The sequence below is a fragment of the Pomacea canaliculata genome, linkage group LG4 (genome assembly GCF_003073045.1).
Source record: "Pomacea canaliculata isolate SZHN2017 linkage group LG4, ASM307304v1, whole genome shotgun sequence".
Lineage (NCBI taxonomy): Eukaryota > Metazoa > Mollusca > Gastropoda > Architaenioglossa > Ampullariidae > Pomacea > Pomacea canaliculata.
In genome coordinates, this window is record NC_037593.1 from 21865615 (window position 1) to 21888532 (window position 22918).

The window sequence follows — 22918 nt, forward strand, 5'->3', positions numbered from 1 at the left end:
AATATAATTTTAAAAAGTGAGGTATTGAAAGAAACATACGTATCCTGCAGTATCCATAACAACTAGTAGAACAGGTGAGTCCAGGTGGGCCATTTCACGGTACAGTCGATTTAAGCTGAAACCATGCTTTGCTGTGCTATATATAAGAGACCATTTGTACCCAATGGTGCGTGGCGGAAGACTCTCAGATAACTGCAGACATTTAAAAACTACCAAGTTAAAAAATTAAAAGGGAAAATAAAGATGGAAACTTAACCATACAGAATGAGTCACATGAAATTTACAACATGTCTACAAGAATGCCTTTTACAAATCTAGGCTGAACTCAGTACAGCATATTATTTCTCCAAATTCTGCATGAACACCCCTCCTCTCCTAAAGCAAAATTCATATTGAAACTGACTAGTATTCTTCATCAGCTTCGTCATGCTTCCTCTTATATCCAGCAATGAGCTCGGCTCAATAAACTGGAAAAACAATTTACATTCTATTTGACCTTCAAAATGTTTTATTCTGCATATTTAGAATATAAATATTATTTATAATTGACACATAGACTTTAGAATATGAATATTATTTATAATTGACACATAGACTCATAGACTCATTCCCTCACATGTGCACACACACACACACATGCACTTTCAGCAATTCAGAAGTTGTATTTAAAATGTAAAGTTAATGTTTAAACTATTCACAAATGGTACAACAATAAAGCTAACCAACAAACTTCCAATATACAGATATGATAAACAACGATAAAACAATTGCAAAGAAAATTTTTTTTCAATAAATCTGAGTTCAATATCTTAGAAATCATGACACTGTCAAATTATGCCTTGTTATTTACTAACTGGATCCTTATTTTTTTATGAATATGCTTATGCACAAGTTGATATATATCCCAGACACCCACTTCATAAATCTGTTTGGCATTCAAGATAGATGATTCATCATTGAGCTCTGGCATAATTGAGGGCTCTGTATCAACTGACTGTCGACGAAGGGCCTCTTTCCAGCTTACAATCTGCAACAGATGGGCAATGATAGCAAAGTGTATAAAGTCTAATTTAAAGGAATTTTGTTTTTAAAAAATATCCTTTATTCATTTATTAATATCCCCCTCCACCACCATTTCTTTCAATTTCCTTCTTTCCTTTGGATATGGGAAGGTCTTCTAAAATGCCTATATGATATTTAACATTATCCTCAAAGTCTTTGCATGTTTAATGATACTCAGAAGGCAACATTTTTTTTTTCTGTTATACATGAAATGATAAGCAGGTGAAAAAGATGATACATTCTTAAATGGTAGCTATAGAGGTATCCTACAAAGAAAAATAAATCTTGGATAAAATGATCAATCCCTACATAAATCAAGCCTTTAAATAAAGACATCAAGGTGAAACTAGAAAAACCATTTCCACTTTGGCTTCAAAAGAAACTGAACAGCATGATGGTCCATTAAAAGATACAGTAGCTGCATCAGGTTTTATCTTTTACACCTGAGCAGAAATTTTCTGTCATTTTTGAATATTGCCTATGATGGCAATGAGTGGATGAAGCAAAAATCTTATATAAAAAGCAGTACACCCAACAGCGTAAACAAAAGTGAAATCGATACCCTGATTAAAAATGCAGTAAAATGGAATTACTTTTAAGGAAACATACGCAGTATTACAGTCAATGAAGAACAAGAAAAAGTCTTTTTAATAATGCCGGGGTATTTAAGTTACTGGACAGGTTTGTATGTGAGAAATGCAGGCACAATCACGTGTCCCAAAAGTAACCCAAGTATCTTCTTGATAGACTTCAAAGGATCCAGAACAATGCTGCTCGCTTCATCTACAAACCATCTAGATGTGAGGATATAACCTATCATTCGCTCTTTTCACTGGCTACTAATCATGGATCGTATACCCTACAAACTTTCCACTTTGACTTACTCCTCTGTTTCTGGCATTGGTCCTTGGTACCTCTTTCAATTCAGTCCCATCTATACACCCGCATGATTTCTTCACTCATCTTCTGACACCAAGCTTCTGCAAATCCCACTAGCTAAGACAAAGATGTATCGACAGAGGTCTTTCTCCTACCAAGCCCCATCCACTTGGAATGGATTACACATCAGCCTTCGCCACTCTGATTCTTTCACTACCTTTAAGTCTAAACTGAAGATGCATCTTTTCAAAATGGCAACTTCACTGTGACCCTATCCTGACCATGAGCGTGCGTACCGCATGTCTGTAATTTACCTTATGTATGAGCAGGTGTGGGTTGTAGAAGTGAACAAATATGGGTACATACTTGTTGGTGATCCCATCTGTATATTATTTATGTAAAGTGCTCTGAGCAAATCATTGGAAAAGCACAATATAAATCCTCATTATTATTATTACCCATGTTTGTAAGCCAGTTCTTCCTGTGGCCACCATGGCATCGACCACCCTCCAAAGAACATTCAAGGACAGTCTTCAACAAACTGTCATGCCAGGTCACATGGGCAAACCAGACAAGCTTAAGACCGTTGACTGTTGCAAGTAGAGCTTCTTGGTGTCATACATGTGTGGCAAACATGCTTTGTACAAATTTGTTGGTTTTATGTTCTTCACATGAGATCCAGAGCAGCTTCTTCAGATGAATGTCTTAAATGCCTGGATTCTCCTCTCCATATTAGCAAGCATGGTCCACATTGCACATCCATCAAGCAGGATCTTATTTATAATTCTGACGCTCTCTTGGACTGGAACAGTCTTGAACAAGGTTGTCACATCAAAGAAGATGAGCTGTTTGCCAGTCCAAAGGGTACTTTGAAAGCTTGGAGACAAGGTCAGTGCTATTCAATACAATTTTATTGATCCCCAGGGGCAATTCATAATATGGTGTTCTATCTCTCCCACAAAAGGTGAAAGAATATTAGTCTGGAGCTCTGCAGTCTTCTAGACACAACAATGAGTCTGAATGGCACATTTTCCTCCTGTATGTTTGGGAAGCCACAGAACTTATCACATATCAGCAGTTGAAGGATACAGCGTCCTGTGTCAGTCAGGGAGTCACCATATCTACCTCTTTTAATCTGCTCAGAATTAGTGGCTGGTGGGATTTCTCTTCAGAGGCTGGTAGGTCTTCCTATTTTCTAGCATCTGTAATGTCTTCTCATTGAATGTAAGAAGGCATAACAACCGTGGCATGGCCTTTATTTGCTTGATTCATGACATACTTGCCTTTCAACTGTGCCAAGGCCTTTCTGTCCTCCCTTGACATAATGGACTGGGCCTGCTTTGGTATGCTGAAGCACTCTGAACATAGTAAGCCTGCTTTTATGGTAACAGGACTGATGCACTTGCATGCTGTCTCAGTTGTTGTAATCAGCTCAATGACTGGAAACGTTTCTGGTGCTATAGCACAGTTAAGGCCTTTTTAAAACAAACTTTTCTGCCCCAGTTAACTCACAGTCGAAAAGGCCCATTTTAACATTCCATATTCAATGCAGTTTTATTTAAATTGTTGCGTCCTTGTGTTGACTGGATAGAGTAAAAATGTCATCTGATAATCTAAGTTTTCCAGTACTGATATAAGTGTCTAGTGGATTCTTTTTTCCTTGTCTTTTGTTTCATAGGTCAGCTCAAGGACAGTAATGAATAAGACTGGTGAGAGAATCATCCCTGTTTTACACTGGTTGTAATATAGAAGTTTTCAGTTAGCTTGTTGCTACAAACCACTTGACTATGAAAATCTGTATATAATGTTTTTATTACAGTTACTATTTTCTGTGGTATTCCACAGTGATGTATGATTTTCCACAATGACTCACATGGATTGCTATCAAATACTTTCTTAAAGTCAATGAATACTGAATGCTGTTCCATTCTGTACTATGCTCTATAATCTGCCTTAAGATTTGATCATCGCATAACTTTTTTTCCTAAAGCCTGCTTGTTCTTGATTGATGTCATCAAGAACAATGGTAAGCCTTTTCAAAATGATTTGACTAAAAATGTTGCCCGTCTGTGATATGCCTCACCAATTAATGCAATTTGCTAAGTCACTCTTTTTGGCAGTTTTTAGGTTATATCCTTCTTCCATTCTTCTGGTGTTTGTTCTGTATCCCACGTTTCTTATCAATCAGATGCTGACAACATGCAACTCTAGTGCTCCCCTCCACGCACTTCGTCTCACTCTGCTATTAGCACTATAGAAGCTTGTATTAGTGATGTCAAAGACTGGATTGTAAAAAACAAACATAAACTCAATAATTATAAAATGGAAACTCTCCTATGCTTGTATGTCAAGGTGGGCAAAACCAACATCGCATTTGTCTCGTCCGTCAGGAATCTGGGATTCACTGTCATTGCTGACATGACTACTGGTTTCAGCCTTAAACATTCAAGATTTATACTCTTAAAGCCCTTCAATGATACTATTTACATCAAAGAAAGTGATCATAATGAACATGTACACCCACAGTCCCACACAAATCACTCCTAGTCCACCCAACTTTTCCTGTTTCCTTCCCATCTTAATGTCCAAAAAGCAGGTAAGTGTCAATAAAGCTTGGGAAAAGTTTTACAGACATAGACCTCAAATAGTGATTATAAAACGAAGTATTATCATATGAACATGGATCTGAATGGCATAAATGTTTGTGAAAGAAAAAAGGGAAGAGAAGTGGAGGAGGGTTTGAAAATCAAACCACTATATGTACTGAAAAAAATGACTCAAGATACTCTGAAGAACAAGCCATCAAATTACCATCCAAGTGATGTCTGAGGAATCAAATATAAGCAATATGGTGTACTGTAAAATTTCGCATGAAGATCTGGGCCAAAAACAATCTGCATACAGCATAATTGTGCAGCAAAAAAGATTATTATGCAATTTGTGCTGACCTTTGCAAAACTATACAACCATAAAACAGTTTGTTCTTGATGATCACTGATGATAAAAAAAAAATAGTGCCTACAGTAATCCCACCACCATCAATAAGATGACAGGACAGAATTATTTATATTCTAACTGTATAGCTGCATGATGGACTGTATGCATATGCATAATCTTCTGCATGTTGTGTTTGTGTATGTGTGTTGGGTGTGTGCACTGCAGGTTAAGGACAATATGCCTTTTTGATAAAAGCGTTCTATAAAAGTGCTTATTATTATTGTTGATTAGTCTACAGTGAATTAAGTCTTGAAACATTATGGAAATTCACTAAAAGATATCAAGACAAATGATGTCTGTAATGTCTATGCTAAAAACCAATCTTCACATCTTCTCAAAACAGAACTAACCTCCCAGTCTTTTTTAAAGGATGTCTTAGTCCCTCCAAAGTGTTCTTCCACAACCTGCAGGTTTTCATCCACAGACTCCAAGGGTATGTCTGGTTCTTGTACAACCACAAAACCCTGTTCTTCAGGATCAAAGTCATCAGAATCACCATAAATTTCTGGTCTCCACTGAACGAAGAATGCATACAAGTTATCAGCCCTGGAAAAAGAAAGAGTAGACATTATGGAGATAGAAAATAGGTAGAATATGTATGACAAATTTTTGTTTTTATAACTACTGCAACAATGTTTCTTAAGTTTTATAATAAAGAAATGCTTAAAAAATGAGATAAAAGAATGTGCATTTGGAAATGTATGATGATTTTATATATATATGTTCTTTCCTATGAATCAAAGAAAAAATTCCATGCTATTATTGAAATTCGTTACCTGAAACCTTTAAAAGACACAAAACTATAAAATCTGTCCCACCAAGAAAGGAGAAGATAATCTGTACTTACTTGGCCCTTGGAACAGAGAACCAATAGTCTGGTTTAGGACTGGACTTTCGATATGTCTCCCAAGGCACAGAAGTTGTTACATTTCTGTGCTCCTGATCCTGCCCTACATGCAGGTGAAGATACAATGGAGGCTGAGTATCTGAGACTGCTGGCCGTGGTATTAACTCTGGTTAAAATAAAAAAAAAAAAAAAAGCTTTTCATGTCGTAAAATAGGAAAAAAGTAGAACACTGTTAAGCTCAAAGAGTGGAGTAAGCTTGGACTTGGATGTCAAGGATATACACATTACACTTAAATAAGGTATAAATACAACAAAACATCACAAAAAAGAAACAGAAAATACTAATGTCTTTTCTTCTTTGTTTATTATTTCCTACCTCAACTCTGTTTCAGTAATTTATACAAGAACCACCAGAAAATTCAGTGTTTCATTGATACGAACAATACAGACCTACAGGCTGAACCATACTAGAGAATATTCTGACATTTAGCACTCACGTTAAAACTTTCACACATGCAATTATTGCAACAGAAGCTGATTCACAGTTTGCCCAGTTCTTATGCTGCAATATATTCTTTTCTTTTTTTTCTGAACCACTGCTGCTACCTGAGCAGATGTCTTTATCCATAGGAATAGCCTAGAAAGTACTCATGATTTTTTATTAGGAGAAGGGTTTATGCTTTGCTTCTCTGCATCAGCGAAACACAGAATGTCTATAATATCTAAACCTGCCTATGATTTGCGTGCAGGCAATCTCATTTTGTGACAGGACTTTTTTTTTAAACAGGGAGGCAATAAAAATATATGAGCCAATAAAAAGCATCAGTCTGTCTTGCTGTTTTGACATAGCTAGAGGGTCAGGCAAGCTCAGGTCACTGCTGTATCTACAAATGGATTGCAAAGGTCCATAATGTTATTCTTCTCCTTTATCATATAAGTGAAATTCTCAAGAAAAATGTGCAGATAGCAAGATTTTGAAGGCTTAAAGGTGTCATATTTTTATGCTTTCTGCTAAGATTCATGATATAATTCTAAGCAAATAATGGGTTGACTAGAAATATTTCAATAACAGGTGCAAACTTTTTTTGTAAAACATAACTTTAAAAACATCCATACATACTTTGTTTCACAGATTTAAGTTTTTATGTACATTATAAAGAAAAGTTGTATCTCTAAACATGTCATGTTAAGGTAAAGACCAAAAAAAAAAAAATGTATTCTTTAAGCAAGGGTGTTCATGCTTTGATTTATAAATAACATGTGACTGTAAACTTGTGAGTCGAAAGGCTGAATTCCGTTTTGCATGAGCTGCAGGTCATGTTGGCTTGCACTCGGGTAACTGAAAGCTCACTGCCATTTAGTATACCATATATCACTCACATATGTGTGCATCTGCTATTTGTTGACTACTTTTCTTACTGCATGGGCTGTCATCAAGTTAAATATGCACTTTGTAGCATATGTATCATGTTAAATAAAAGTTCAAGTGAAGCTTACTATGCATGTGAATGATTCTCTACATTGCTGCTGTATTATAAATGATTATTTTTAAAAGACTATGTGCATATGTGAGTGTTTATGTATGTGGATATGAGATTAAGATAGTGATAACAATTCTACTATGACTGCACGTCTTTTGTCACCACATAACTTGGTGAAAATCTGAAAAAATCACTATGTAACCTGAAAACATCACTGTGTAACCTTAATCAAATAAGCTCATTCAGGTGCATATGTACATATTTGTGTACATGTGTGTGGTATCATAAAGTTATACATGGACTATTTATGTACAACAACAACAGAAATTCAGATGAAATAGCTTTTTCATTTTGAATGGAGATAACATAAAAGGAAACAAATCTCAAACAGTAACAATAAACTTACTAAACACACAAGATCAAGTAGCCACTGAGCAATTTAAAAGATGCATAATATAATGGCACACGATCTATCAGTCATAATTGCAAGGCTTCATCATTCTGAATGATGATTTTTACTGCATTATGCTACTTTTTTTTTAATTTGATACGGTTGTACTGATTTTTAACCTCTGCACTCATGGTGAACTCTAACCTTGAAATACATCTTAACAATGACCTGCTTCATCACCACCACCACCACCCTGAAAAAAAAACCAGCAAAAATTACAGTCTCCTTGTTTTCTTCAACACTTTCAGATTCATTTTGACAGCATGATGAATGCTAATATAAATCCTGCATCTTGACAACAAGTGCTTTGGAAGTCAGCCATATGCATCTCTCTCTAGCTTGTGATCTAAATACTTCCATGTCCTTTTTTTAAATAACCAGAAAAAAATGCTTCATGTCAGTCTTCATAAACACCAGTTATAGGGTGCTGATAGGACAAGCACAGAAGATTTACTTACCTCTACAGTTTGACCATCATTAAGAGCCACCACTTTGACATTGGGAATAGAAGGGTGAAGAGTTTTTTTCCCCATCAAAGTGACAGTGCAAAGAGGCAACATCCAAGAGACATTTATCCAGGAATGAACATGCATGGGTCATAGCATTCGATTTTCCCCAGAGTTGCCTGAGTAAACCCCTCAACAAGTGACAACCTTTAGAATGCTTTGCCTAAGAAATCTCATTTATCACTGTCAAACTCTCTGGTATAATAACTGCCATCCATTTTCAAACTGAATAGTGTTTTTATCCTCAGTAATAACCAGCATCCTGCCACCGCCACCACCATCATCAAACAGACATTCTAGTGCTGAAACTCCATGTGTTTTATTGAATAAAAGTCATGAATGGGTGTACAAACACTGAAACAAACATCCAGCTGATGAATGCAGGTGGACAACATCCCCAGGGCTTCTGCTTACGCAAAAAATTGCGTACAGTACGCATTAAAAGTTTGGAGGACCCCTTCAATTTTCGTCAATGGGGTCCCCTTCAAATTAGGGCGAAGAACAGGGACCCCTTAAAAATGTGAAGAAGGGGTCCCTGGGACCCCAAAGAATTTAGCCTTAGCAGAAGCCCTGATCCCATTATTAGGTATATACCTCCAAGTTACTGGAGCAGTAGTTCCCCACACTTCCCCCATCAATGATACACTCACCAGGTTCTGACAAGTGCAAAAAAATTGGTGAACTGACTGACAAGGAAAATATTCTATGAAAATAATAAGAATATGGTCTCAGTTCTGGCTGCTTGGTAAAGGAATGTTCTAAAAGGGTGAATACTGTTGTAAAAACACTAACAATATCATAAACTTTTCTAAAGAAAATGTCAAATGAAGAGTTTTTTTTTTTTTTTTTTGAGGGAGTGGGGGAATTGATAAAAACAAAGGATCATAGCCTAATGGCTGTGAAGGTAGTTGTTCACTGTGTATAGGGCACTCAGTATGGATGGCAAAACCCATCCCTCTGCTTCCACTGCATTTTCCCTCCCCCTGAATAATTAGATACTCATATACGAGTGCACATATGGTGGGAATGTAAATTATGACGACTTTTACAAATAAATAAAATCTTCCAAAACTAGCACAGTCAAACCACACTAGCTTTTAGGGCTGTAGGTCTCTTGTTTCAAATACTCTCTAAAACAAACTCTTCCTCTTACCCCATCCCCAAAATAAAAACTTTTGATCACCCCCCTCCCCAAGCACACGCAATCAGAACCCAAGGAAACAGCGATCTAAGGTGTACAAGCACTTCTTTATAAATGCATCTAATAGATGTGAAGTCTCTGAGAGGCAGCCACTGAATTTCATTAATCACTTTTACACTGTCATGCACATTACTGTTTGGCACCAATGCCAACAGCGCTGTGACTAAGCATTCTATTTATACATAAATGGGAGTGTCATACCATCGGTCACATTTACAGTTCAGGCAGGCTACATTTGCAGGGATCAGGTTTGATGGACATGTGGGATAGATATCTGTCAACATCTGTCCTACACCCAGGCACAGTCTTTGATCGAATGAGTGATGACTACTACTAGATAGATGGGTGTGAGTGTAGGAGGAAGGGGGTAGGAGCAGAAGGTAGTAATAAAAAACACAGGAAAAATTGCAAGCCGGTGATCATTGTTCCTTGTTTTTGTTATAGATATAACACCATGGCTGGGACATAATCAACATAATCTGCCTCTTGTCAGGCACTGTGATCAAACAGTGACCTTCACTTAAAGTATTAGCTGTCTGCCGAAATGCACCACCTTCTAGTGTTCTTCACACATTTACAATCATTACAGCTACTTGTTATTTTATTTACTAAAATGTCTTTATTTAATTTAATTTCATCATAGTCTCAGTTATTGTTTAATTTGTATTTATTTGAAATCTCAAATACAAAGAGTGAAACAGAGTGATACAGACATATATTTAAACTACTTCAACCATTACATTGATCACTGCTGTTTCTTCACAGGTTCTGAATCAAACAATGCAACTGTCAATTTTGGCTTAAGTAGTGTAAACATTTGGCACAAATCTCTCTCTTAAACACACTCACATACACACACAGACATACTAGTTACCATGCAACCAGGTACACTTCTATATGCATTACCACACTTCTGTGTGTGTGTGATCTTTGTGCAAGTGACATGACAGCAAAAAGTAGAAAAAGGGGCATTTACAGAACAAAATATTCATCATACGAGGTGTCTTTGTTGTAGAAGGACTGGCAAAGCCTTGTTTGGGGGCACCATCCACCACAGAGCTAAAGATAGCTAAAAGAGCCAACAGTGTTATTGGGAACGAAGAGAAATGCAACAAGGAGGAATTTGGTGTTCTTGAAAAGATGCAGGCTCCTATAATAATAAACATAGGATTTATATAGCACATAATCATGCTCATGAAGAAGTATGCTCTCGGTGCTTAAGATAAAATATATCTGAAGCATTCAGCTGTTTCACATGCTGTGTCGCCTCCAAGACAAGCATTTGCAAAGTAACTGCCTCTGAAGCAAAAGGCCAAGAGCTGAAAAATTTTGAATGAGGAGTGACCTACAGTGTCTCTAAGCCAACAAACTGGTGCCCCCAATAGTGGTAGTTCCAAAAATCAGAGTAAGAGTCTGCATTGATCTGAGCAAGTTAAACAGGTCAGAGAGAACTATCCTTTACCTATCTATCAATGTTCAGCTGACCTCGCTCTTATTCAAAGATGACAGCATTAAATGCTTGAGACATGTCTCTATTTTTTTACTCATAGAAATTAGTGAGTTACACAGGTCACATTTTTATGCACCATCACTATCTATGATATCCTTTAATATCTTGAACCTCCTAAAATACTAAATGTTATTCCTCACCACTGCTGCATTCTTTTCTCTAAAACCACCAGTTAAATGATTTTGGATAACAAGTGCACACTAGTAATAGTATTGCCATATTTGACTGTATAAAAATCTGTTGGATACACCTGTCCTAACCACATTTTTCTTATATACTTCATAGCGCAATAAAGTAACACCTGTACTTCAAATACTTTTACATCCCATTTAAATATTTTCTGATTAGTATATGATATATAAAATATTTCTGAAGCCATAACATAATTTCTAAATAGGCAGTATAGTAGCATAATTTTTATCGTATTTCTTCAAAACATCAAGACTTAACTAGAGCGACCAAGTTCAAATTAATCCGAAGCACTTAAAAAAAAAATCGCATCCAATTTAGTCAAGAGATGAATAAACCTCTGTGAAACAAGATTATTGTGGCTCTGACAACAAAGGCATGATCCAGTTTTTCAAATATCTTAAAGATGTTTACTCGTAAAAATAAAATGACACTTACTTTCAATTGGCTGGAATAAGTTTGGTCTCTCATCTGCTTTGATTGCATTCTCCACATCAATAGAATGTGCTTGTTTGGCCTTGTCTGGCTGTAAATTGCTCTGTTTTTGTTTTAAGTGTTCATTCTCTGATGAGATGGTCTTCTCACTGGAGCTTGGAGTGCTATCTGTGACATCTTTGACATGGGTGCGGTCTTCATTTGTGCTTCGGAAAAGTCCTGTGGCATAGTTGACAAAGCTGCTAATGTGCTGTGCCGATGATCGTAGAGGACTAAAAGACCCTGATGAAGTTCGAGGCTTACTTCCACCACTTGATGTCGCAGAATCTTCAACTAAATCTCTTGTATTCAGGTCTGCTTCAGAATCTACAGTTATTAGAGAATTAAATGGAGCTGTGGGCAAAAGACCTGAATAGTGGCTATGAAATATCATTTCTCCTTCCTGTTTTTTTTCGAAAGGTACATAAACTATATTTCCAATTCTTTTTTCTTCTATTTTCTGTCTATCTACTGCATCTGCTTTGCAGCTCAGCTCATCTGTAGTGTCTGTTTCAACTGGATGTCTTCGATCACCGGCTTCATATTCACCTTTTGATTGCTGAACATTACTAGCATTAACTCCATCACCTAATCCCTTATCAACGCACTGACCTTGTTTGTTCTTACATGAACTTACAGTAGCCTCTATGCCTTCCCCTTCAATCAAAACTAATTTAGAGTCAATTTCTCTAACACTGTCAAGACCTGTTTGCTCCCTTGCAGGTTCATAAATCATTGTCATAAGATGTTTTGAAAAATCTTGCAAATCTGCCTGGCCATCAGCTGGTTTTATAGATTCTGCTGTATCAACCCTAAGAATGCCATCCATTGAGGGGCTTTTATCACTTCTAAGTAAAGAAGAAGCTGGTTTGTCATCAAAATGTGTACAAGACTTTTCTTCTGCTTCCTCTTCCTGTAGTATGGTGGTCGAACTGACTGATATACAAGGGCTCACATTATTTATCTGCACCTCATTCAAACTAAAAGATGTAGATGTGACACTTGCAGGTGTGACAAAAGTAGTGTCAGGTAATTGTTTTGTTTTTTCTAAGAGCAAAGAATAATCTTCATCTGAACCAAACTGTTTTACGACTGTGTCACAGATAGGGGTTAATGACCCAGATCCATGCATTAGGGTAACATTCTCAGAAACATCTCCGGTATCTTGAAAAATGCCTAAGCTGGAAATTTGCTCAGAATCTGGGATGGGCATTAAGTTTACACAAGAAGAATCGCCTGTATTATCAGTAGTTTTATCTTCTTCCCAGTTTGCAATCTTCAAGAACCTCTTTTTATCCACCGCTTTATCAGTCATGGTATCCATGACTGGTCCTTTGTCATAAATTTCAATTTTATTTCTTTCTCGAATATCTGGAGAAGATACCATAGCACTGTTGTCATTTATGCCATGAGCACTAGACTCACTAGTTCCTGAGAAAAAGGATGATAATCTTGACACATTTTGGTGATCTTTGTCCTGAATGATCTTCTCTGAGTGTTCAAAGAAAGGAGACAAACCTGAAATGCTGTTTTTTGTAGTTACTCCCTGTAAACTATCCAGCACTGAGCTACCACCAGTAACTGTCTTTGATGAGAAAGTCATCTCTTCTGATGCAGACTGAGCACAAGATTTTGTTTCTCCGTGGTAGACTGCTGGTTTTGGTGAAGAATTACGTTCCAAGCTGCACATAATAAATATTCTTGTCTAGTTTTGCTGGACACTTTTTCTAAATTTTAAAAGAATAATGATCTTCTGAATGAATATCACACATATTTCAGTTTCCAACATAATTAACACTGTACGGAACAAGAACTGTTCTTATTTTCTTGTGAAATTTCTAGAAAAACCATAAGAGTTGTATGCAATGTCAGAGCACACTTATCCACCCATCAAGACCAATCTCCGAAAAAACTCCACATCAACATCATGAGATTTCTACTTATATATGACTCCAATAACAATATGCAATCTACTACAACTAGAACCTTGTGATTAATAGCTAGCAAACAGATGTTGCCTAACTGGTGCTGCATTTGCAAAACAGGGTCACAGCCTGCTAATTGATCTTCATATCTCATCAAGTCAAATGCAGATAACAGATGTAACGCAAAATTGTTTTCTTCTTCAGATTGTCCCAGCACACTAACAGTTTTAAATAAGACTGAAGGAGATGTGAAAAAAGGACAAAGGAGCAGGCATCTTGTTGTTTACATATGAGCAATACTAATGGCTGGTGAGACAAATTTAAGCTTACACTAGCTTTCTGCATTCTAAAAAAATACTTTTCTACACTAATGGTACAAACACATTCATAGTAATCATGGTGCAAATATCTAGTTGAAGATCTAAGAGAATGCAATATTTTTTCTCCCTTAGAAATGCTCTGTATGATACTTTTTCCAAAATCTGAATGTATAACTGTTATCTGTTTTAAAGATAGAAGCCTAAAAACATCATCATGCACAGAAAGCTACAAAAACTGTGGCATCACAAATATGCCTAATTAAAATATAAAACTCTTGCATTGGTTTGAAAATATCAGCATATTCCTGTACATTCCTGTCTGGGTTTGACCTCTTTGTGTGCAATGTGTTGTTTATAGAACTGATTCTATGCAGATTGAAGGAGCAATTCGCCAAAATGTAAAAATTTCCACCAATAATACAGTGGTTTTATCATTCAGAATGAGAGGATATGTGGAAGATAAAACCTGTCTTGCTAAAACTCAACAAAATGTACTAGAAAATCACTGGACTAATTCCTTTTTTATTCCCCTGATTTATTTTTAAATTATTCATTAAATTACTAAGCATTAATAATTTTTCCATTGTATTTCCCTTGCTGATCTCTTCAATGTCCCAGAAATTAGAATGCTATTTGGGCATCCTTTTTTTGGAACCAGTATTTGTCTCTTTTCCTTGTGTCTGCTTCTTTGTTCTATTTCACACTTGTAAGTGTACATTAGGTTTAAAGACCTTATCTCTTGCCGATCTCTTTTACAACTTATTCTTTTCTCATTCCTTCACCTATCCCTTCCTGTTGTGCTTCTCTTTGATTTTGATTCAAATTATCATTTGATTATTGTTAGTTTTTGGTTGGGGGAAGCTTTGCTGTTTTTTGGTCTGGAACTTCTATTCTGAAAAACAAGCATATTTCAATTATTCAATTCAAATATTATTGTATTTTTACAATATTATTCTATGTATGCATGTGCACGCCCTTACACAACTTACTTGCTAAGCTTGCAGTATGTCATTGCAGCAGGATCATGGTAAAGTGCAGCTGACTGGATGGATTCCATCACAACAATGACTCCATAGTTCTCAGGCCCATTTTCCATAACTAAGGGGTCATTGGCATTAGGATCAAACATGATGGCATTGGGTGTCACAAGCAGGGTCCCTGGTACTACACCCTGATTAAAAACAAATCAATGGTTCTCTTATGATGGATGTCACTAAGTCTGATAACAAATGCTGCTTAATACACTGTACAGTAACAACCACCTTTTTGTCTGTTCACATCTATTGCACATGACTTGTTTGTTACTATTTATTAGAAGTTTTAAGATAACTGGTTTTAATTTTTTTTCCCACATGCTCTTCAGGAAGTTAATACATGCATCAGCACTTATAATGGCAACAATACTTTATGATACATGTACCTCTTTTTAGTGATGGACATAGCTAAATCTCACCATGCCATCAGAAATGTATTTCGCTGTGAGCTTGATAAAGCGCTCAAAGCACTCTTCATCCAGCTGTTTAGCTTCCTCTTCACTTAGAACACGTGGTGGTATGAACGATGTTGGCGTTGGTGCAGTCACAGTTACAGGGGATGATACTTTCATGACATGACCTGGTACATGTTCTGGTGACTTGTCAGCCATTTTGATGATGGGAATATCCTTTAAAAATGAAAAAAAGTAACCGTACTCTTCCTTATGTGCAACATCTGATTAAATTCCTTTCTAGAACTTCTTTTATTTGGCACAGAATTATTGCCAAACACTTGAGAGATGCTGTCCTTTTAGAAAGGACTGAAAGTGAATTAAAAACTGGTCACATCCTGTTATGTGTAAATGTGCATGATGCATATAAGTGGAAGAATATATAAAGTTAATAAGTGTCAAGACCCAACAATATCTTATCACTGTATCAGGTGGACTAAATGAAAGCCTCTTTTACACCAGGCCAAGGAGTCAAGACTGTATGCATAACAGGCTGAGAGTACCAGAAAATTTTAGGTAAGACACAGAATGCTCAAATCCACAAAATCCAAAATACTATAAACAGTATTGAGTTTGCTAAGCAGATTTAAAGGGATTGTAAAGGCAAAATAAAACTTCTTAGAATCTCGTGTACAGTAGGATCAGTTTCAATCTTGTATATTTTTGTGTCTGTTCAAATGAAAAAAGTTGAATGTTTTATAGGATGTTGTGTATAATAAGAGAAATTACACGGGACTTTCATTTGCTTCAATGAAGTCTTGTCTTCCGATGACGTTAACTCAATCCCAGCGTGAACTGATGCAATGGGCTCAAACTGATATGGTTGGACATTGCCCATAGCCATCTTGATTGTTATCACTAACATATATCACTAATCCAACTAACGACACACCATCGATCACTTGAGTTCAAATCCTAACAATGACTGACACTTCCTCTCCCTCGCCGACGTCACACACAAGTTTGTCTTCTAGGAATCGACTTTACTGGAGTTTTTCGATTTTATTTAAACACCTGCAACCGAGGTAGTGCCAATAAAAAGAGGAAAGAATCAATCGTTTCTCCTGTACTGCTCTCATGCACTGCTGTTGGGGATGTTTTCAGGCCATCTTATTCCCAGAATATGGTGTAGGCATCGGTTGATAAAGGTCTGCAGCTTGTTGTTGATGGTGTTTGTCTCTCCTCGTTTCAGAACCATACAGTAGGTCTGCCTTCACATTGGTGTTGAAGATGCAGTTCTTACTGTGGAAGGATAATGCTCGGGAGTTCCAGATGGGGCGTAGGCAGTTGAAAGCATGCCTGGCCTTGTTGATGCGTCTTTTTGATGTCATCATCTGCTCTACTGTCCTTGTTGACAATGCTCCTCAGATATGTGAAGCGGTCTGTTTCTAGGATGTTCTCTCCTTGAAGTTGGATTGGGAGTTCCTGCTTGTTGTTGATTCTTATCACTTCAGTCTTCTTTCTGTTGACTTTTAAGCTGGTCTTCTCTGCTTCCTCTGCTAGCTTAGTTTGTGCATGTTGTTGCCAATGAGATAGTAGACTAATGTCATCTACAAAGTCATGCAGGTCCTCTAGCTGTTTGGTGAAGGTGTACTGGATACCAGTGTTGTTGTCTTGCGCATAATCCAGTCTATGACCATAAGGAAGGTTGTTGGTGATATAACACATATAAGAAGATCAAAACATGTCAGCAAACAAAGGGAGATATCATCAGACAGACAACAAAAATGCACATTAAGCATGCAAAGAAAGCTCAGCATTAAAAAAAGCTGTCAGAAATGGGATGGCATAATGCTGTCAATGGGAAATGGATGTGGCATACATCATCATCAACTTGCTAAGGAAATCTTGTACACTGAATCCTGTTTTGACCACCACCTTCTTTGAATGCTTTGATTCATTGATCCTGGTCATCAAAGACATCAATCATTCCCTTTCTAGGGGCTCTGTTCCTCCCTCTTTCAATTATACCACCGTCACTCCACTATTAAAGAAGTGTAACCTCATACCCAACAATCTAAAGAACTACCACCGGTTTCCAACTTTTTTCTCTTATCCAAGATCCTAGAGAAAGTTGTCCTTCATCGATTTCAATGATGCTGCTTTGGCAAAAACAGACCTCATGGTTGCCCTGTGTATGCAGTCATGGGCCACATGTGCATTATTTTTGGTTGTGGTATGTTTGCAGGCCACAAATGTGGCGTAAGCATGGTTTTCCGCCAGCGGACAGTCTTCACAGGCGATTTTGGCTAAATTTTGGAAAAATGATGCGGCAAAATTGTTCTGAATCAAAATGAAATCATGGCATTTGTGGCTTGCACTTTGCAAGCAATTGTTTTGAAGATCAATACACATATTTTTTTTTAACAACCAGCTGGCGTCTGACAGTATCAAAAGTTAAAAGTTGATGATGTTCCAAGTATCCTTACAGAAAAATGCATTGCCGCATTGTCAAAGCATTCTCCAGTGGCAGCTGCAAGCACACATCAAACAAATATGGACTCTGTGAGAGAAAAAAGGATCAGAGAGAGAGCTGTTGAAGGTAAAAAAAAAGCACACATTACTTTAGAGTAAATGAAACTAAAATTATTATGTGCAACAACAAGTACTTATTTCAAAGTGATAAAAATAAATTGAATTATCTTTGATAATAAACTACCTCATAAATTTTACAACAGACCAGTGTTCATGCAGATTTGTATGATCGGAAGATCAGAAATAAAATGGAACAAATTTTTAATTACTTCTATCAACGTGTGCATTTATATGTTGTTTTCTCAGACTTTATAGTTTATTACTCGTTCTTGGAATTGCAAGTATTTTGTGTTACCACCTAAAAATGCATGGTAACAGTAAAATGTTTATAGTTCAACATATACATTAAAGGCAAAGTGTTACTTTAATCATGTGTTACTTGGCATGATGGTTTTTAAGTTTATTTGAAAAGTCAGTTGTCTCAGGAAGTTTTGACAATTGCAATACATTTTATTTTACAGCTGTCACAAAGAAGCTTACCTACCTGGCAAACAAAAGAAAAATGGAAAAGGTTGGACTGTGTGTAAATTTATTGTTTACCATCTACATTGGGTAGCTGCTTCCACACCAGATGGGGATGGTGAGAGAATGCTTTTCAAATGGTTGAGCCTTCTCAACCACATTGCAAATATACATCATGGACATGATAATCTCATTGTTAAACTTAACCATCAAATCAAGATGCTAGAACCTGTTTGTCTATTTCCTGCTTGTGTCCATATACCCTTGATGACAGAAGAAAGCTTTGGTTTTCACCATGTTTGTTTGTGGTTTGCATTATTTTTAGTGATGCCAGAGATTAATATTTAATATGGATCAGAAGACTGAAAGTTTTAAAATATATATACAAGGACAGTGTATTTAAAACAATTAGAACATTTAAAACTTATGGTAGACTTATTGGACTTTTGATTTGCAAGACACTTCTATACCCATCTTCTTCTTCTTGATCCTAGTCGCCCCCAGTGGAGCATAGGGCCGCAACTACACCACGCCATCGGATCTGGCTCTGGGCATCCCTTTTCAGTTGGGACCATGTCATGCCAGCTGCCTATGCCTCTCAGTGGACTGATCTCCTCCATGTCTGTCTGGGTCTCCCAGCCCTGTGCCTCCCCTGTAGGTTCCAGCCTAGAGCTTGTCTTGTTAAATTGTCAGCCGGCTTTTGCAAGGTGTGATCAATACAGCCCCACTTCCGCTTCTTGATGTCTTTCGATGGCAGGTTTTTGGTTAGGTCCTCTCTCACAGATCTATATTAGAGATCTTCTCGGGCCATCTGATGTTGAGGATGTGGCGCAGACATCTGTTGACAAATGTCTGAATCTTGTTAGTGATGGTGTTTGTCACACGCCATGTCTCAGATCCCTATAGAAGGGCTGACTTTACATTTGTGTTAAAGATGCGGATCTTGGTGTGTAAAGATAAAGTCTTGGAGTTCCAGATAGGTCGCAGGGTGTGGAATGCAAGCCTGGCTTTGTTTATTCAGTTTCTTACATCTTCATCTGTACCTCCATCTTTGCTGACTATGCTGCCAAAGGAAGGTGAAACGGTCCGACACTGTAATATATTCCCCACGTAGTTGGAGCGGAGCTTCTTGCTTGTTGTTGACCAGCATTACCTCCATCGACTTGATGTTGATGATCAAGCCAGTCATCACTGCTTTTTCTGTGAGCTGAGTGAGCTTTGTATGTGCGTGTTGTTGCTTGTGGGACAGCAAGCTGATGTCATCCGCAAAGTCGAGATCCTCAAGTTGCATGGCAAAGGTCCACTGAATGCTGGTGTTGCTGTTAGAGGTTGTTCTTCTCATGATCCAGTCTATAACGATCAGGAAGAATGTTGGCAAGAGCACACAACCTTGCCTCACTTCAGTCCACACTGCGAAGGGGTCAGTCAGATCACCTGGCATGTCAAGTCCTCATACAGCTGCTGGATGATGGCAATGAACCCATAAATATGTATTATAGGAACAGAGGAATATGATGCAGTGTGCAAGGTTGTGGAGGATAAATATCTTTTGAAAGATGTGAAGAAATTGTTATCTCTGTACCAAATATCTGCACTGGAATCTTTCCACAATCTTATTGTACAGTTTTGCCCAAAGCATACCTCACTCTCATGGCTGGGAATGTACTGCAGATCTGTCCCTCTATATTCCCGATATATTGGTGCTAAATTTAATGTAACTTTTGTCGCCTGTATTAGGCATAGTCAATAAGCTGCAACCTCCAATGACCAATAGCATTCTTAACAGACAGCTGAATAATTTGAAGTGCTAACATTTGGTTCTTTCACTAGTGGTGGAATGCTAAATTCATGCAACATTTACTAAATAGCAGCCAGAAATTTTGGATCAGCATTCACTTAAACATAAAAAAGGAAAAATACCAAAAATAGATGTCTAGAATTTTCAGGCTCTTCTTGGCTGCCATGCACTTTTATGAAAATTCAATCGCAAAGTGAGTAATGATGCTGAAGGTAATCCAAAGGTTGCAGGACTTCCCAAAGGCCAAGAAGGGTGACTACAGCATCAAGATAATGAAGCACATTTGCAGCCGTGGTAATTTCTATTTTCACAAATCAAAGGCAGACAACTAGTCCATTTAGTTAATTGGTTGGTTTTAATGTATTTAAAGATTATTTACTTTCCTTTTTTAAAATTTTCAGATTACCTGAAAATTTTGATGCATCACCTATTTATGAATTTCACTATTCGACTGCCCTATCTGCTTCACTCCCAGAAAAATTCTACAAAGAGCGAGCTGCACTATCAGCTGATAAAAGCGATAAAAGCATCCTAGTGCTGAAGAAGCTAGAACCATGTACATTTATATTTATGTAAATTTATATTATAGACAGGTATTGGTTTTTTCTTTTTTTGTAAGGGTGGGGAGAGGAATTGGTGTTTTATATCAAGCAAGCAACTCTGGCTATATCACAGCAAATGCAGCAGGCCCAGTAAACAGGTGTCACAACATTTTGTTTGAGATAGTTAACAGTAATAATAAGTTATGCTACAAACCTTATTGTATTAGAAACTGTTTGGTTTATGTTGTATGCATGTTACATTTACTGTTCTGCTTTTGGGTATATGCAGATGATGTGTACTTTAATTATCTATATAAGTTTTATTTAATCCTAAAATAAAAGCCATAGTTCATTGTAGATTTAGATAAAATTTTAAAGATTATAGAATTAATGGCAATTTCTGAATTGTATAAATATAAATAGCAATATTCATTTATACTGCATGTTTTCATACTTGCAGTCTTGCAAACAAAGCATATTCAGACATAAGTATCCAACTACTGTTTATTGTCACAATGTGGGCCATCTAAAGTCTCTATATGCATTTCCTGAACTTGGAAATTCTGTCCTTATTCTCTTCACAGTACACAAAGGCAGTTGTACTCTAATGCTTCGATTAAGAATGCCATAGCACCATCTCACAAGCTGTGTATCAAAATTTTCTGAAATACAAGTTTTGTATCCTGTTGTTTAGAATGTTGGTAAAACTTCCTGTATGCATTTCACATGACAATAAATTAAGACTTGTTTGTTAGTGGAATGTAGTTATAAAGAAATTTATACAATTCTCATGGGTTTCAAAAAGATGTAAAAAATTAAAAACTAATGGCCATCATAAGAAATTGTATAGGCTAATTCATTCACTGCAAAATTTAACGGATTCAACTCTAATATGAGAGAGAGAGCAACCTGGTGTAGAGTCTAACTTTGTCTAGATGATTTTGTGATTGGTGATTGTGGCCCTCAACAAAAAACAAACAAACAAACAAAAAATTCTAGTGCAATGTCACATGGCAATAAATTTTTTACATTTGTAAAATTAATGATGATCTATTTCTATTTCGTAAATCTTATAAAGCACATTATATGAAACAAAAGGATGTGATCAATCAGTATACAAAAAGAATAATCATACTCCTCTTGAGTAGGTCCAAGTCTCCATGCTCCTGTTTACACTGCAGGTAAGAAGGTTCTAACACAAATGGGTTGAGGTAAATAGGTTCAAACCCATCCCATTGGGTGAATCAGCTTATCTTGTCTCCAGGTGACCGATCACTACAGATAATAACAGCTATTTTTGAATTATTTAGATAGACACTGGCCAGCAGTTCGATGAACATAAATGTTCATTTACTTTTAAGAATTTTTTCTTAGTCCATATCCCATAAAAATATAGTCAAAATAGTCTAGAAGGTAAAAAATATCGACCAAACATTTAAGAAAGGTTATTGAAGCCTGCCATGTTCTAGGACAACCTTCTCTTCAGATTTAAAAAGAAAAAAGAACAACTACTGGAAATGGAAAGCCTCTTTCCTTCCTTTTTTAAAAAAAAAATTGTAAATAATGATTCAAATTTTAACTAAAAATATCCGTGATTCAAAGTCACATGAATGTGACCTTATTTTATAATCCTTTCTCCCCACCCACCCATTTACAAAAGAGACCCTGCATGTTAAACCAAGTGTATATCTAAAGCTTTTGAAATCTTTGCTTGAAAGGTTTATAGTCTTAAAAAAACTCATGCTTTTGTTTGCAATAATGAAAACAATGACGGAACATAACTACACAATTTACACACATATATACTCACGTGTAGCCAAGAACCTTCTTCCATGCACATATGAATAAACGTGGCGCAACAGCGACTTCTTTGGTTTCCATTCTTTCACATTTGCACCTACAATATATTTGAAAGGACAAACCCTGGCTAACAGTATGGAATGAGTAAACAGTCAGCTAACATAAAATAGACTGGGACTGCTATTGTCGCATTAAACCACATGCAAGAGCTTCTATTATTGTAAAAGCCAAATCAAAACACGTATTTTCATAATTTTAAAATTATACCGAAGAAGAAAAATTTCTGTTGCAGTTCGAGAAAATGTACTCTAAATTTCTCTTTCTTTGCTCTTAAAGGTAATGTCAACAAAAAGTATTAAATGCTAATTCAGGGATATATCGGCTATCCATAAAACTTACCAGTCTGTATTGTCCACACGACTGATTTCTTTATTTGATGCTGTTGGTCGGTCT

General features: G+C 36.7%; 1 protein-coding gene across 7 annotated transcripts in view; it reads right to left on the bottom strand.

Moving 5' to 3' along the window:
- Positions 1-22918, bottom strand: part of LOC112562113 (oxidation resistance protein 1-like) — a 54067-nt gene that overhangs the window by 11662 nt on the left and 19487 nt on the right. For 4 of the 7 annotated variants that reach the window (XR_003098787.1, XM_025235129.1, XM_025235130.1 and 1 more), the window contains exons 6-12: positions 15296-15505; positions 14832-15013; positions 11562-13279; positions 5786-5951; positions 5289-5484; positions 917-1027; positions 40-192 (exon numbers count right to left, since the gene is read on the bottom strand). Coding sequence is in view for 6 of the 7 variants with exons in the window: in XM_025235129.1 (XP_025090914.1) it covers positions 40-192; positions 917-1027; positions 5289-5484; positions 5786-5951; positions 11562-13279; positions 14832-15013; positions 15296-15505 (2736 nt within the window). In the remaining variant the exon portion in view is untranslated. Of the gene's footprint in view, positions 1-39; positions 193-916; positions 1028-5288; positions 5485-5785; positions 5952-11561; positions 13280-14831; positions 15014-15295; positions 15506-17757; positions 17802-21800; positions 22886-22918 lie in introns of those variants that run through there. The other 3 variants (XM_025235131.1, XM_025235132.1, XM_025235133.1) reach the window with 3 other exon arrangements.